At 38.5% G+C, this 10831-nt stretch overlaps 1 protein-coding gene across 1 annotated transcript in view; it reads right to left on the reverse strand.

Annotated features, from left to right (window-relative positions):
- Positions 1–10156, reverse strand: part of ptch1 (patched 1) — an 89466-nt gene extending 79310 nt beyond the window's left edge. The window contains exons 1-2 of the mRNA XM_041186590.1: positions 9684–10156; positions 8327–8519 (exon numbers count right to left, since the gene is read on the reverse strand). Of these exons, the coding sequence (XP_041042524.1) occupies positions 8327–8519; positions 9684–9851 (361 nt within the window). The 5' untranslated portion in view covers positions 9852–10156. The remainder of the gene's footprint in view (positions 1–8326; positions 8520–9683) is intronic.
- Between the last annotated feature and the right edge of the window lie 675 nt (positions 10157–10831).

The raw sequence follows: 10831 nt of genomic DNA on the forward strand, positions 1-10831 counted from the left end.
ATGTCTGTTATTGAAGGTTTACTGAAGTATTGGCTATTACTTCAATCAAAGATTCTCTGGGCCAAGGGAGCTTTGGTCTGAGGTCACTCCTGCATAAGTGGAAGTATAGACAAATATATCTTTGAGATCACAACAGTAGTCAATAATGCAATATTCATTTGTGCATTATTGCGGAATAACATGGGTAAAACATTTTTCAAGCAGCAACTGCACAACTGTGCATCATTCAATAGAATACTGCAGTAACAACAATTGTAGTATCTTTCACGTAATCAAACTTTCCATTGTGGTTTATTGGGTATTGGGAGTCAGAAATCTTCATCAGGAGGAATAAGCATTTGAGAAAGTAGCTGGAGCCTATAATAGATGTACACTATTATACTGTTGATGTCACATGATATTATTATTTAGGTTCAATATGGAATAATGTCAACCACTTTAGCTGAAGTATTAAAATTTACTTGCCAACTTGTATCTTGTAGAATTTGATTAATATTCACAACAAATTATTCAACCCTGTACAGATCATTACCAGGCCATATTTTGAAGCTTGGGAACCTTACCTACAGAAAGAAAATTTAGACCTTTAGGTTATGAAATCTGTAGAACTTATTCTCATTTGAGAAGATACAGACGGACATGGTGCGGGTTATTAAAATGCTGAAACACAAAATTATCTAGATATTAGCAAACTATTTCAGCACCATAGTTAATGCAGAGCCACAAGATATACTTTAAAATTAACAAGCCTAAAACAAGTCTGGAGAACAGAAAAATTCCCCACCCCTCAATGTATATTGGATTTGTGGAAATAACTCCCAGCAAAATAAAAGCTTATAAATAAAAGCTAGTCACTATTTAAAAATAAGGGATCACCCAGTTAAGACAGTGATGAGGAGAAATTTCTCAGAGGCTCGTGAGTCTTTGGAGCTCTCTTCCTCAAAAGGCAGTGGAAGCAGAGTCTTTAAATAATTTTAAGGCAGATGTAGATAGATTCTTGATAAACAAGGGGGTGAAGGGTTATCAGGGGTAGGCAGCAATGTGGAGTTGGAGTTACAGTCAGGTCAGCCATGATCTTATTGAATGGTGGAGCAAGCTTGAGGGGCTGAGTGGCCTACTCCTGCTCCTAGTTTGTATGTTTGTATAAATGCCTGAAGTTGGAAGCGTGCAAAAACTGAAGGGTACAAAACTATGTGGTCTCTGAGGTGAGCAAAAGGTTCAGTTACATTATAAAATACGAACTGAAAATGAATTACCCTCAAGTTCACTATGGTCTGGACAGTTTATTTATACAGAGATAAAAACAAAAAACTGTGGATGCTGGAAATCCAAAACAAAAACAGAAATACCTGGAAAAACTCAGCAGGTCTGGCAGCATGGGCGGAGAAGAACAAAGTTGACGTTCTAAGTCCTCATGAGCCTTCAACAGAACTAAGAAATAGGAAAGGGGTGAAATTTCGCCCCATTCCTATTTCTTAGTTCTGTTGAAGGGTCATGAGGACTTGAAACGTCAACTTTGTTCTTCTCCGCCCATGCTGCCAGACCTGCTGAGTTTTTCCAGGTATTTCTGTTTTTGTTTCAGCTTAATTATACTCTCTGGGAGAACTCAGTTCAACTTCCAAACTAAACTTTAGTGAATTAACAGGTGTAGAAGATAATAAGCTCAAATCCTAGTATTTTGGACAGTGAGTGCATAAGTTGGCAGAAATCACCTCAGTGAGGAAAGGTATTTGCTAAGAATTGTGTTCTCTTAAGTTTATATACTACTGTAACAGTGCTTCTCAAGGTAGATTATAGGAAGCATTGATGTTTATTGCACACTGGTAAATGGTTATGTCTTAATTAATTATTGTTAGCACTGATTGCACTGCCATAATTATAATCCAGATCAGGGTTTCTTTTGCTCAATAAATGATAGTTGCATAATCTGGGAGTGAAATTACAAATGTTACTCTACTTTTAATTTTGAACTGCCACCCTTTAGTTTTTGGTAGTGGTATATTGATTCATTTTTGTTCTGTAGGCGTATTCTGGACCTGGTAATGAGTAATGAGACAGGATTAATCAATAACCTCATAGTAAAGGAGCCTCTAGGTGACAGCAATCATAATATGATAGAATTTCATGTTCAGTTTGACGGGGAGAAGGAGTCCAAGGCTAGTGTTTTAAACTTAAATAAAAGCAATTATAAGGGTATGAAAGCAGATCTAGCTAACGTGAATTGGGAAACTAGGTTAAAATGTAGGACAGTAGAGACGCAGTGGCAGACTTTTGAGATATTTAATAACTCTCAGCAAAGACTTATCTCAGTGAGAAAGAAAGACTCTTTGAGAAGGCTGCATCATCCATGGCTGAACAAGGAAGTCAATGATAGTATCAAATTGAAAAAAAAGCTGTACAAATCTACAAAGGTTAGTGATATGTCAAATTATTGGTGAAATTTTAAGAATCAGCAAAGAATGACTAAGAAAAAATAGAGAGAGAAAAAGAGCATGCGAGAAAGCTAGCTAATAATATAAGAGTAGATTGTGAGAGTTTCTACGAGTATTTAAATAGGAAAAGAATAACTAAAGCTAGTGTTAGTCCTCTAAGGAGTGAGTTTAGGGAATTGATCATGGAAAACAAGGAAATGGCAGAGGAGTTGAACAGATACTTTCTGTCTGTCTTCACTGTAGAAGACTTAGAAAACTTCCCAAAGATACTTAAAAATCAAGAGGTGAACAGGAAGGAGGAACTTAAAACAATCACCATCATGAGGGAAAAGGTGCTGGGAAAGCTAATAGGCCTAAAGGCTGTCATGTCCCCAGGACCAGATGGCCTGCACCCTAGGGTCTTAAAAGAAGCGGCTGCAGAGATAATAGATGCATTGGTTATAATCTTCCAAAATTCCTTAGATCCTGAAGGGGTCCCAGTGGATTGGAAAATAGCTAATGTAACACCTTTATTCAAGAAGAGGAGAGAGGCAGAAAGCAGAAAATTACAGGCCAGTTAGCCTAACGTCTGTCTTGAGAAATTGCTAGAATCCACTATTAAGGAGCTCATAGCAGGATACTTAGAAAATCATAATTTAATCATACAGAGTCATCATGGCTTTGTGAAAGGGAAATTGTGTTTAACTAATTTATTAGAGTTGTTTGAGGAAGTAACAAGCAGGGTGGATAAAAGGGAACCTCTAGATGTGTTGTACTTGGATTTCAAGAAGGCATTTAATAAGGTGCCATATCAAAGGTTAGTACACAGAATAAGATTACATGGTGTGGGGGTAACATATTCACATGGATAAAGGATTGGTAAGCTAACATGAAGCAGAGAGTGGAGATAAATGGATCTTTTTCAGGTTGGTAAGCTGTGACAAGGAGCAGTGCTGGGGCAGGAAGATTAGCAAAGCAGTATACTATTTAAATGGTGAGAGATTGCGGAACTCAGTGATATAGAGGGATCTGGGTGTCTTGGTACATGAATAACAAAAAGTTAGTATGCAGGTACAGCAAGTGATTAGGAAGGCCAATGGAATTTTGGCATTTATCGCAAGGAGAATGGAACAGAAAAGTAGTGAAGTTTTACTGTAGCTGCACAGGGCCTTGGTGAGATCACATCTGGAATACTGTATACAGTTTTGGTCTCCTTATTTGAAAAAATATATAATTGCGTTAGAAGCAGTTCAGAGGTTAATAGAAACATTGGAGTAGGCCATTTGACTCCTTGAGCCTGCTCCACCAATCAATATGATCATGGTTGATCCTCTATTTCAACACCATACTCCGGCTCTCTCCCCATACCCCGTGACACCTTTAGAGTATAACGTAAGAAACAGGAGGAGTAGGCCATTCGGCCCCTCAAGCCTGCCCCACCATTCAATAAGATCATGGTTGATCTGCCCCAGGCCTCAACTCTTCTTTTGTGCCAGCTCCCCATAGCTCTCAACTGCTCGATATTTCAAAGATCTATCTACCTCCACTTTAAATACTTTCAGTGATCTAGCCTCCATAACTCTCTGGGGTAGGGAATTCCAGACATTCACTACCCGCTGAGAGAAGAAATTCCTTTGCATCTCAGTTTTAAATGAGTGTCCCCTTATTCTGTAACTATGTCCCTTAGTTTGAGATTCCCCCACGAGTAGAAACATCTTCTCAACATCTTCCCTGTCCAGCCCCCTCAGAATCTTGTACATTTCAATAAGATCACCCCTTATTCTTCTAAATTCTAATGAATAAAGGCCTAACCTGTTTAGCCATTCTTAATAAGTCAACCCCTTTATCCCAGGAGTCTAGAAATCTATTTCCTTCTTAAATATATTCAATAGCTTGGCCTCCACAGCCTTCTGTGGTAGAAAATTCCACAGGTTCACCACTTTGAGTGAAGAAGTTTCTCTTCATCTGAGTCCTAAATGCGTATCATGTATCCTGCGACTGTGACTTCTTGTTCTAGACCCCCTCAGACAGAGGAAACATCATCCCTGCATCCAGTCTGCCAGTCTGTCCATCCCTATCAGAATTTTATATGTTTCAATTCTTTTCATTCTCCTAAACTCCAGTGAATACAGGCCTAGTCGACCCAATTTTTCCTCTCATTCAAGGGATGGCGGGCTTATCTAATGAAGAAAGGTTGAACAGTTTGGGCCTATACTCATTGGAGTTTAGAAGAATGAGAGGTGATCTTATTGAAACATGTAAGATCCTGAGGGGATTTGATAGGGTAGATATTGGGAGGATGGTTCCATTTGTGGGAGACACTAGAACTAGGGAACACAGTTTAAGAGTAAGAGGTCTACCATTTTAAGATGGAGAAAAGAGGAAATTATCTGTCTCAAAGAGTTGTTAGTAAGCGGAATTCTCTTGCCCAGAAAGCAGCGGAGGCTGGGTCATTGAATTTCTTCAAGGCAGAGTTAGACAGATTTTTGATAGACCAGGAGTTATGAGGAGCAGATGGTAAAGTGGACTTGAGATACAGCCAGATCAGCCAAGACCTTATTGAATGGCAGAGCAGGCTCATAGGGTTGAATGGCCTACTCCTGCTCCTAAGTGCTATGTTCCTATGTATCTTACACCATGGAATGGGAAGCTCTATAAAGAACAATCTTTAAATTAAAAAAAATGCAATTTCTCAAGAGGAAGCTGAATATTAGTTTATATCACATTGCCACAATATTGTGCAGAGGAAGAACTTTTGGATATCAAGGAATATATATGCATAAAAATAAATGCAATAGATTATAGGTGGTCTGAGGAAGGAATGACCTTGATGGGCAAAGTGTTTTTTTCTCATTTCACCCTTTCTTTTGTTCTTAACCTGTTCCCAGGTGCTTTATATTTTATAATTATAATCATAGACACGTTTATCTTACTGCAAATGTTAAGCTTTTCCTAAAATGAGTATTCAACTAATTTGATCATTTTATTATTTAATTCAGAATAGTGATCATCAAACAATGCTATCATTGCTGAAATACTTGGTAAGTATTCAGCAACAGAAATAAATAGTAATTGTCAATAAATGCAGAGAAACATCAAAAACTGTTGTTCTTGTTGACTCTGCAAGGTGCAAGGACCCCAGTTTGAAATTTTATTTTACGATCAGTTATATTTGTAATCAATCACAATTTTTTCCAGAAGAAAATATATTAATGCACCGAATGTATCTGGTTCAATGCAAAGGCTATAGTATGGCTTAGTACCATATGGCACAGTACAGGAAATGCAATTGACCTGAACTGTGAGGTCCTTTTTCTAGAAGACTTTGAATGTTGTTGTTTTAACCAAACACTCAACAATATTTTGGTCCTTTTGTTTGTTAACAAGGCAGTTGGCACTGACTACTTCAATTGGATACATGATCTGAATAAGCTGTAGTTTGTTTTGAAAGTTGCTAACAGTGCCAAACACTTTATATAAATTTAGTGATGATCTAGTGTACCCAATTATTCTTTTTATTAATTGATTGATAGGAAGGCCAATTACAAAAGTAAATGGCTTTTGTGAAAAATTATCTCAAGAAGCCTGTAACTATATCAATTTTAGTAACAAATGACATCTACATTTAAGTTTCTCCAAGAGAACACCTGCCAATCATGGCCAGAAGAAGAGGAGAACATTTGGTTGGTAGCCATTCCATATTACTCAAGTGTGCCTGCTGGTGAATAAACCGTGGAGCAAAAAAAAGTAAATTCACAGGCTGAAGCAGTAAATAACAGTGGTGGCACAAATGGCTAAGTGAGTAAATTAAGACAGTATATAAAGCATCTTCTAACATTGTTCCAAAAAGTACATTATAAACAATTTAAATATTTTAGCTATAAATTTGTCTAATATTTAAATCCATGTCTTTTGAGTGTAGAAAGACACAATGGTATGTTATGAAGTAAAATTTATTCGCTTCTGGAGTAATCACATTATAACCTTTAAGAGTTGTTGGAAGAAAACTGCAAATTTACAGAATCTTTTTGCAATTAGTGAACACAGTTCTGCAGAAATTAGAATCTTTTGAAGACTAGATATAGTAAATGGTGTCTTCATTCATCCTCAATCAATGGGACAGATAACTGTGCACATTTCTCAATATGCATTCAAAGATTCACACACGCCCTACCACCATGAATTATGATAATCCTGTAAATAACTATAGAAATAGCTTGTTCTTACAAATGGTCAAAACAATAAGTTGACTAAATGATTTTGTATCCTCTAATTAATTTTAAAATGAACCTCAATGGCACATTCTCATCAGCAAGGTATATTACTTTATTTCATCACTAGTGATCTATTGAGTATGAAAGCCATCATTTTCTGCAATAGGTCAAATTAACTTTACACTGAAATACTTCAAAATTTTTTGATTGAAAATTGATGAGCTGAACATAAAATATTGTCAAACAGCTAGTGATGATTGCATCCCATCATTTATGATGCCAATTTTTTGCAAACCAAGAAAACTAGTCCCCCATACAGAATCCCACCACCACCTCCCCCCCACCCCCAACTTCTCTCTCTGTTCAGTTCCTCACTCTGCACTCCCTTTTGTTTATACATTTAACCACAGAAATATGCAACTGCTGCTCATTTGGTTTATTTGTGCAGAGCCCATGTTCGTGACCAAAGCGTTACACACTCTACTGAGAACACACACAGCTACACAAGATTCCTGCTGCTGTCAGCCATTTGGGGAGGAGGAGGGAAGGCAGAGGGACAAAGGCAAAATGTGAAGCAAATGAGAAGACAAAAATCCTAAAAAAAAAATCACAGCTACAGGTAGCAAATAAAAAAAACTTTAAGCAAATGAATATAAAAGGAACATTGAGGGTTACTCATAAAAATGCTGAAATTTTCATATTCGAAGGCATAAAGTTAAACATTTAGTAACTTTCATGCGATTTTATCAATATAAATAACAAAAAAATTCACAACTGAAGGTTTCATTTGACATATACAATAATATTACAATAACATTTAAAGAAAAAATACTTTATCCTTGCACAACATAGTAAACATAGGTTTCACAATCTACGTTTAATTAGTAAAAAAGTACTCTGTGAGAAACATTTCACGGCATTGAGACAAAAAAACTGTTTTCACTTCTCCCTCCCAAACAATAAAAACTGTTCATTTGCAGTGCTAAAAGCTCACTAAATGCATTTCAGATCGTGAACTACTCATGCATCAATTAACAATTCACCATTTTTGCCCCATTGTTTTTGACCACTAGAATGTAGATCAAAGCTCACAAAATCTTTCTTAATTGAACTTAGTTTCCTCCCACAGAAAAAAAACACGACTTATAGAAATTTTTTTTAATGCAATACTAACTGCAATTATATTAAACATACGTCACCACCCGCTAGGTTACATTAATCTACTTTGCAAACATGCGTTCCAGTCTGTACGACTTCACTTTTTTTCCTGAGACAAATGTTTTTTTGAAAGTTGAAAGCTGTCCAAAACAGGACCACACACACACTCACTCACAGAGAGCTTGCACTGATCACATTCTGCTGCTGGGGGCACTCACAAAATGGCGGCTTTGACAAGCTCGATTTAAAAAAAAACTTTTTAATACCTCCTCCTCCCCTAAACAATATGCCACAAATCACTATCATCACCTCTAACACCAGACCCAGCAAGGTTTACACAAATGTAGAAATTCATCATTATGGATTACAGCAAGTTCTTTGTAACTTTTCCTTGGCTCTTGGCCAAACAGCTATACAATAAACAATCCCATTCTGGTACGATGTTTCTTCATTCCCCCCACCAACTCTTTTCTAATAGCACATTTATTCCTTATTTTAAAGTTAGATTCTGTAAAAGAAGATCACAAGAAAGTTTTCCCTTACCTTCTACCCACAGCTCCTCGACATCGGTTTCTAGATTAGCAGCCCTTAATCCCACTGCGAAAGCCCCAAATATCAGCAGGCCCACAACGAAGAACTTTCCACAGTTCTTTTGAATGTAACAGCCCAGTTTAAACAACAGTTTTTGAAACTTAGCTCGAAGCCACAGCGGTGCTTTCCTTCCAGTAGCCTTTCCCTAAAATAAAAACCAGAAGAGATGTTTAAGGAACTGAGAGAACTCAGTGGACAATCGCACCCTTAAAGAGACAGCACTCTTTCTTATTGACCATTTCCAGCTGCAGTAATAGGGATTCAGACGGAAAATTATCTTTTATATCGCAGTTTGTTTACCTAAACTAGCACCATTCGGCAATTCTTTCATGTTCAATAGACATTGGCGTAAAGATATTATATTACTAAAGATGATGGCAAGTCTCCACAGCGACTGTCACTTCATCCGACTGAGTGGAGTATCATTGCAATCCACCGACAGTGGTGACAGGATACTATGGGGAGTGAAATACAGACGTTGCAAACAGATTTCTCATCGTTTGAAATCTATATTTATTAGCAAATGAATTAAGATGACAACAGAGGCATTGACGGTTTTGTTTTCAGGAGGAAAAAAAAGTTAAACATCAAAAGGATCAACATGTTAAGTTTTCCCAACTAATATTTTCAATGTAACAACCACATTTATAGGGTCAACATCTAATGGAATACATAGCAGCAAATAGTACATCCACGTGGTTGCTCTGCTGTAACATCATAAGCTGGAGTAATTCATTTCCATAGCAGTATCAGGACGCTGTGATCTGAATTAGGAAGTGAAGCAGCCATCTGAGAGTTACGACAATATTTGCGAACGGAAGAGGGCAGCCACATGGATTTCAGCTTAGAACCCTACTCTCAACAGATACCATCGCTTAAAGAATGCTTCCCTTTTTGTTTACTTTAAAACTTAAACACGCAGCCAGGATCTTTTTTGCCTCGTGTTTTTTTAAAAGATAATCCGGGATCCTCTTCGGTTTAAAGCATTTATATGGAAAAATGGCGTGTTAAAAGACATGAAATCCCACACACACACACACACACATATCCAAGTGTGTCGATGTTCCGTGCTACTTGTACTGCAGCAGCTCTGGAAACACCGCTCGGAGAGTCGGAGAGCTGAGCTTTGTTTACTCTTGCTTAAAACTTTCACTCTTTTCAGCGATTCGTTCATAACACGGGTAAAAAGCAATGATCCGGCGGCGTTCAGCTCCCACTATATCGCTTTAGGATAATAATAGGGAACACAAAAGGCCCCCGTGCACAAAAAAAGACAAAAAAAGGAGGGTTTTACAAACTGGAAATGCACCTTTGAGATCTGATCCAGCGCAAAGGCAGCATCGCAATAGCTCGGCCGTTCCAGATAATCTAAAACCGCTGTCGGATGCCGCAGGTTTCTCCTTCTCCTCCTCCTGTTTTGCTGAACATGGTCCTCCTCTGTCCTTCGGCGCTCCGCAATGTTAACAGCCGAGGCCATGTTGTGGATGGGACTGGGCTAGTATAATCACACACTGTCTTAGCTTCCACCAAACGGCCACTTTAATCCTCAGCAAAGTAGACGCTGTCTGGCAAACTTCATACTCCTCGTAGCGATGGCGAGTCAAAGTTTGCGCCCTCCATTCCCACATTTCGCGATCTGGGGGATCCTGGCGATCTTCTACATTCACGGGAACTGTGCGCTTTAAGAGAGACCGGAGAGGGAAGCTTGAAAACGTTCACCTTCTTCCAGAGACTCGGAAGTTTACCCGCACCGATCACTCGCTTGAACCATTCTCTGCACCAGGCCCTGGAACTCTGTGAGCCTTGATTCAATAGAAAAAAAGCCTCTCTCTCCATTTAGGGGGGGAAGGAAAGCAAAAACCCGCCTCCAGGGCCGTCAGATGGCTGGGAGAAGGCTTGTATTGCTTGGCTCTGATTGGCTGAGGAAGGCAGAAATTACTCAGCAAACACGACTATTATTAGCTGCTTAGCAACAGCTCACCAAAGTAGAGAGACCACCCAGGCTGTGAATGCATCCATCCCCACTTCAGGGGAGCCGCGGTTCGCCTGAAAGAAATCATAGCTCTTCACTCCCGTCTCCCTCTCTCTCTCTTCTTTTGCACGCACTTGGTTAAAAACAAGACTTTATATATAAAGATACGATCCTAGGATTATTTTTCTTTCTTTAGCGGCACATCGGGGTTTCTGTAGATTACACTGCGGCCGATTCTCGCGAGGAGATTGAACTTTTGGTCGGTAACTTGCTCTTGTTTAAAGAAAATCCTTTCGCGGCATCTTGGCCTCAAGTTGTAACAAATGCTGGGAGGTCTCAGTTGAATTACCAGCTTGCACAAATAATGACAGTGCCTGGATCGTGCAGTGGGAAGTGTCAGATTTTCTTGTGCATGTATTCGCTCGAAATCTTAATAGCTGCTTTTTCTCAACGCACACAAATGAAAAACAAAATAAACTTTTTCA

The sequence above is a fragment of the Carcharodon carcharias genome, chromosome 4 (assembly GCF_017639515.1).
Source record: "Carcharodon carcharias isolate sCarCar2 chromosome 4, sCarCar2.pri, whole genome shotgun sequence".
Lineage (NCBI taxonomy): Eukaryota > Metazoa > Chordata > Chondrichthyes > Lamniformes > Lamnidae > Carcharodon > Carcharodon carcharias.